Consider the following 6,638-nt stretch of genomic DNA (forward strand, 5'->3'; position numbering starts at 1 on the left):
CACACACACACACACACACACACACACACACACACACACACACACACACACACAAACACACACACGGTCTAGTTCAGCCATCTTTATGGGGACATTGAATTGACTTTCATTATTTTCTACAGTCAAATCCTGCCCCTTACCCTAAACCTAACCTCACCTTATATTTAATTTAAACTCAATTCACACCAAACCTAACCTCCCATCCACCAACAGCATTTCCCCACATGGGGACAAGGCTTAGGTCCCAATAAGTACCAGCTGGTCCCAACAAGGGCCGCAAACACACACAGACCTCGACGTCCAACCCTTGAGCTGTTGACAATTTAGTTAATTAGCCTGCCTTAAATCCTTGTTTCACTTTCAGTTTGCTGCTTCTTCTTTTTTTCTTCTTCTTCTTTTTCCGGGTCACTTCAGTAGAAAAAAGAACTGAATATTAGTTTCTTAATTTCTTCATCATCAGTAACCTTTTTTTTTACTTTCAGTTTGCTTCTTTTTCCTTCTCCACATGAACATTAAGGCAAATCCGTGCTCATATTTTAATAAACTGAAATCCTGGACTTTGGAAGGCTCGATTTTTATTTTGACACTATCACATTATATCCTAAACCATCTCTTGAACAAGTTTTTTCTGCCTTGAAAAAGACCATTAACTGTAGTTTATTTGCCTAATGTATGGTTTGATTTATACTAATGAAACTAAATAAAACAATTTTCTAACAGAAGGGAAAACAGATAGTAATTTAACTTAGGTATGTGTTTAAATAACATAAAACTGTGATGAAAAGCATAGAGCTTTCACAACTTTGTTTTCTGGAAAAATAAAATTTATTGTGTTATTTAAACTAAAAGTACATAAAGGTCTTGCTGATGGAACATCATCTGTTGACTGTGAAAAATGGCCATTTGTGTTCCAACAAGTGCTGATTGTTTGTGGGCGCACATCTCCTTGGTGTCTGCAGGTTTATGTGCACCGGTCTGGTGTTCTGGGTGTTCGTCAGACACAACAACACCCCACTGGTGAAAGCATCTGGCAGAGAGCTCTGCTACATCCTCCTCTCTGGAGTCTTCATGTCCTACGCCATGACATTCCTCTTCTTGGCCAAACCCTCTCCTGCCATATGTGCCCTGCGGCGGCTCGGCCTGGGCACGTCATTCGCTGTCTGCTACTCGGCCCTGCTCACCAAAACCAACCGCATCGCCAGGATTTTTAATGGCGTGAAAGACGGAGCGGGCGCAGTGAGGCCTCGCTTCATTAGCCCATCTTCTCAGGTGAGCCAGAGGAGCGTTCCGTCCATCAATCTGCATCGCCCAGATGGATGGATGTTTTGACAAACAGGAACTCTCTGACCCCGCGTCTCTGTTTTTTTTTTTTTCCTTCTTTGTCAAGGTCTTCATCTGTCTGAGTCTGATCTCCGTCCAGTTAGCGATGGTCTCGGTGTGGCTGCTGCTGGAGGTTCCCGGGACGCGGCGCTTTACTTTGCCAGAACGGCGACAGACTGTCATCCTCAAGTGTAACGTCCGTGACTCCAGCATGCTGCTGTCGCTGGGATATGATGTGCTCCTGGTCATCTTGTGTACTGTGTGCGTGTTTCAAAGATGCTTTAACAGCAATCTTTATTGTTTGGAAATAATCTAAAATGTGCTGTAGATGCAGATATTTTGTCAGGAATTTTATGCACTTTTTTGTCTTTTTCCAGGTATGCCTTCAAGACCAGGAAGTGCCCCGAGAACTTCAATGAGGCCAAGTTTATTGGTTTCACCATGTACACCACTTGTATCATTTGGCTGGCCTTTCTTCCCATCTTCTATGTCACATCTAGTGACTACAGGGTACGTTTTTAACATATATATAATTACATGCAAATTACATACTTGTTCTTACGATGATGTTTAACAAATTTAAGTAAACATTTACTATTTTCCCCAGTATTATCCAATATCAGATTTGCAAAAACATTTTTACATATAAGAAGTAAAGCAATCAATATTAGTTCTTGGGGTTAATTTGGAATAAGAAGCAGTTTTTGTTGCAAAGTTTGATGTAGCAGAATTTACAGTATTTTGTGACTTGAAATTTACGGCATGGATGAAAAATAGCAAGCAACGGTGCGTGAGGTTATTTCTGTCAACTGATGGCTCCTGGGCCATGTTCGGCTCACCAGCTAGATCTATCTGTACCACACATTTTAAATTATTAATCAATTCTGCACAATCTGATTCATGAATCAGCTTAAGCTGATTTCTAAAAGGGTTATTGTTTAATTGAAATCAGAGTACATGATCAGATGCTAAAAACTATAAACTGTAAGAGTTGCTGCTGGATGAACATGATGCCTTGTTAGAAAGAGGGATTGGAGAAGAGCTTAAAGGTCAGAGGTCTGAGGTCCAAGAAGGTCATCCTGCAGATGTGTAAATAGCTGAAATAGTAGATCTACAGCGAGTAAAATAAGTATTGAACACGTCATCATTTTTCTCAGTAAATATATTACTAGAGGTGCTAATGACATGAAATTTTCACCAGATGTTGGTAACAACCCAAGTGATCCATACATACAAAGAAATCAAACCATAAATGTCCAGAAATGAAGTTATTTGTAATAATGTGGAATGGCACAGGGAAAAAGTATTGAACACATGAAGAAAGGGAGGTGTAAAAAGGCATGGAAAGCCAAGACACCAGCTGAACTCTCTCAGTAATTAGAAAGCAAGCCTGCCCCTTGTCAGTGCAAGTTAATATCAGCTGGTTCAGTCCCAAATGATGGCCAGGTATCACACAAGAACCATCTGATGATGGGTAAAAGTAAAGAGCTCTCTCAAGACCTTCACAACCTTATTGTTGCAAAGCATAATGATGGCATCGGTTACAGAAGAATGTCTAAACTTCTGAAGGTTCCAGTGAGCACTGTTGGGGCCATAATTCAGAAGTGGAAAGAACATTATTTCACCATAAACCGACCACGACCAGGTGCTCCTCACAAGATTTCTGACAGAGGAGTGAAAAGAATTATCAGAAGAGTTGTCCAAGAGCCAAGGACCACTTGTGGAGAGCTTCAGAAAGACCTGGAATTAGCAGGTACGATTGTTTCAAAGAAAACAGTAAGTAATGCACTGAACCACCATGGCCTGTATGCACGCTCACCACTCAAGACTCCACTGCTGAAGAAACAGCATGTTGAAGCTCCTTTAAAGTTTGCTGCACAACATTTAGACAAGCCTGTGAAATACTGGGAGAATATAGTCTGGTCAGATGAGACCAACATTGAACTGTTTGGATGCCAGAATACACATCATGTTTGGAGGTCAAATGGCACTGCACATCAGCCCAAAAACACCATACCAACAGTGAAGTTTGGAGGTGGGAACATCATGGTGTGGGGCTGTTTTTCAGCATATGGTACTGGCAAACTTCAAATAATTGAAGGAAGGATGAATGGAAAAATGTACAGAGACATTCTTGATAAAAATCTGCTTCCATCTACCAGGATGATGAAGATGAAACGTGGCTGGACATTTCAGCAAGACAATGAGCCCAAACACAAAGCCAAGGAAACTCTCAGTTGGTTTCAGAGAAAGAAACTAAAGCTGCTGGAATGGCCCAGCCAATCACCTGACCTGAATCCAACAGAAAATCTATGGAAAGAACTAAAGATCAGAGTTCATAGAAGAGGTCCACGAAACCTTCAAGATCTGAAGACTGTTTGTGTGGAAGAATGGGCCAAAATCACACCTGAGCAATGCATGCCACTAGTTTCTCCATACAGGAGGCGTCTTGAAGCTGTCATTGACAACAAAGGCTTTTGTACAAAGTATTAGATAAACTTCAGTAAGTGTGTTCAATACTTTTTCCCTGTGCCATTCCACATTATTACAAATAACTTCATTTCTGGACATTTATGGTTTGATTTCTTTGTATATGGATCACTTGGGTTGTTACCAACATCTGGTGAAAATTTCATGTCATTAGCACATCTAGTAATATATTTACTGAGAAAAATGGTGACGTGTTCAATACTTATTTTACCCGCTGTAAGTTTGTCCCTTTTTATATTTAGCGAAATAGAAGTAGAATAGACACCATCTTGTTTTAAACATATTTACTTAGTAAAAACTCTAAAGTTTAAGGTTCATGTAAAGCTAAAGTAAAAGCTGCACTGTAACTTTAAGGAATGCATTTTTTTAAAGAAAGCAAAGCAGCATTTTCCTCTTGAGGCTGATAAAAGCACACAGGCAACAAAGCAGTGAATAAACAAGTGCAGTGGCAACTTCATCTTATTTCTAATCCTGCTGGCTTACGTCCCAGCTCTGCAGCGCGGAGGTGACAAACAGGCTCAGTCAAAGTGCTGACACATGTCCAGATTTAACAGCAAAGGGGAATAAATGTTCTCCTGAACCGAACAAATCTTAAGTGTTCACCTGCACCCCTCCAGCACACGTGGCCACAAACAAAACCGGCATTTCAAAGAGCGCAAGAAAAAAAAACTGCTGATGCTTTTCTGTCTGTGCTTTTTTTTCTCAGTCTCTTCCTTCCAGAATAACAATTTCCTTTCTAAGAAATCTTACTTTAAGATTAGTCTGATACAGGCACAATATCCCCAACATGCATACCCACCCACTCACATCATTATTTGCATAAATATGAAAACTTGAATGGCTGATTACTGTTTTATGTGCTCAGCTCTGCTGTGAATTCACTTTTGAGTTGCTGCAGGGCTCAAAGCAATGATCAGGGCAGCCGGAATCAAACATGCAACAGACACTTCTGCAGCCCCTGTGATCAAGCGAGTAAGACAGCACTTAGCATTGATTTATACAATGAATCACATGGAATGAAGTTAAAGCCAGCAGCCAGAGCCTGTTAAGTTTGGCTTCTGTGGTCCCTGTTGATTGAGTCCTTTATTGATCAGTCTGTAATTGTTATCCTCCGGACTGTTAAAAGGTAAAGAGGTGTGAAAACAAAGAGTTGTACTCTCGCTTTATTTGCCTCCTTAGTTAACTGCAGTCGAGCAGCTTCTGTTTTAAACTAAACTGCATTGTTTTGTTTAAAGCAGTTCATTGTCAGTGCAGTCAATAGTCCATTCCAATTGAATTACTTTAAATCACCATCTTCAAATTAGTTGTTAACATTAACTTAGACTAAATTAAGCTTTATTAGTTAAAGTCTGGCGACTGATTTCTTTCTTTCTGTAATTCCTCCCCGCGCAGGTTCAGACCACTACCATGTGCATCTCAGTCAGTCTGAGTGGCTTTGTGGTGCTGGGCTGCATGTTTGCCCCCAAGGTTCACATCATCATGTTTCAGCCCCAGAAGAATGTGACGAGTCACAGACTAAACCTCAACCGCTTCAGTGTCAGCGGGGCTGCCACCACATATGCATCTCACGGTAGGCTGCATGGGATCATTATTATCGTTATTAATTTATTTTTAAAGGTGGGTGTGTTTATTTGTCTATTCATTCTCTGCGCTCGCTCAAACATGTTCAGGCAAGAGGTGGACTATGGTTGCCAGGTCATCCCAGTCCGCACACTCGCACCAGGGGTCAGATAAGGGTCACTTTGGTTCGGTAACATGAGCTTTTTTTTTTTGACTGTGGGAGGCCTGAGATGCCACACGCAGCATATTACTGAACCCTGGACCTTCTTGTGCTAACCGACTGTGTAATCCTGCAGCCGTTCTTGAAGGCCCGCAATACATCTTCGCTCTTTAAGACAAAAGTAGGCGTTGCGTAAAATAAAAACCTGTTGAGAATAGCTGATAAAACAAGCATCACAGTGAAAATGAGACTTTTAGAAGTAAATATGGAAATGGGTTATCAATTCTCACAAGGCAAAACTAAAACCAGAAGTGAAACTATTTTAATGTTTCGTATGGTTTTGTAGTTATTTTCCAAAAATGATGCATATTTCCAAATAAATGACTTGAATGGCAGGTAAAACTACTTTATATAAATTCAGTTTATGCATCAGGCCAGCTGTAACTAATCCTCAGATGTGGTTTCATGTCAATGTTTTGCTTTTTCTTCACAGACAGGAAGTTTTAATTTAACTTTCTAAAGTCTTTCAGACTGGGTCCTCCTATCACTTTTTCCCCCAACTACAATGTCTTAATTACGTGTCAAATAGCAATAATTAGACTTTATATCTTCTGTAGTCTTTAGACACTAATTAGCCTTATTTTCAAATCCTCACATTGCAGGTCATGCTTGTTGAGTCAGATTTTATTTTTCTACTTTGAGGGGAAATAATACGACTGACTCATTTAAAATTCCATGATGCTGTTTATTATAATGAGCCAAATTTGTTTGTAGCAACATGTTATTTTTTACCTCTTTATATAAAAATTTCCATGTGTTTTATTTCCATATTACAGATTGCCTAACAAAAAGAAAGATGTTAATAAAACAAGAAAAAAAGGCTTTAAAATTAGGATTATCCTTCCGTGGAAACAAACAAGGGTACTTCTACTTCTTGTAAGAATGTCAACATGCTCCAAGGTATTCCCAGTCTGAATCACTAGATACAACAGCATTATGGCAACAAAACTCCCTCAGTGCATCCCCTTACATGCAAATTGAGGAATCTAAATAGCAGCAACAAACACGCACAGGAAATGTGTCACTAAAATATGTACTGTATATATAT

The 6,638-nt window shown here is 39.8% G+C and overlaps 1 protein-coding gene across 1 annotated transcript in view; it reads left to right on the top strand.

Moving 5' to 3' along the window:
- grm3 (glutamate receptor, metabotropic 3) overlaps window positions 1–6,638 on the top strand; it is a gene marked incomplete at its 5' end in the record, with an annotated part of 35,347 nt that overhangs the window by 22,792 nt on the left and 5,917 nt on the right. The window contains 4 exon segments of the mRNA XM_014003455.1: window positions 960–1,269; window positions 1,388–1,581; window positions 1,698–1,830; window positions 5,203–5,380. Coding sequence (XP_013858909.1) covers window positions 960–1,269; window positions 1,388–1,581; window positions 1,698–1,830; window positions 5,203–5,380 — 815 coding nt within the window.

This window comes from Austrofundulus limnaeus, unplaced genomic scaffold (genome assembly GCF_001266775.1).
Source record: "Austrofundulus limnaeus strain Quisiro unplaced genomic scaffold, Austrofundulus_limnaeus-1.0 Scaffold19, whole genome shotgun sequence".
Taxonomy (NCBI): Eukaryota; Metazoa; Chordata; class Actinopteri; order Cyprinodontiformes; family Rivulidae; genus Austrofundulus; species Austrofundulus limnaeus.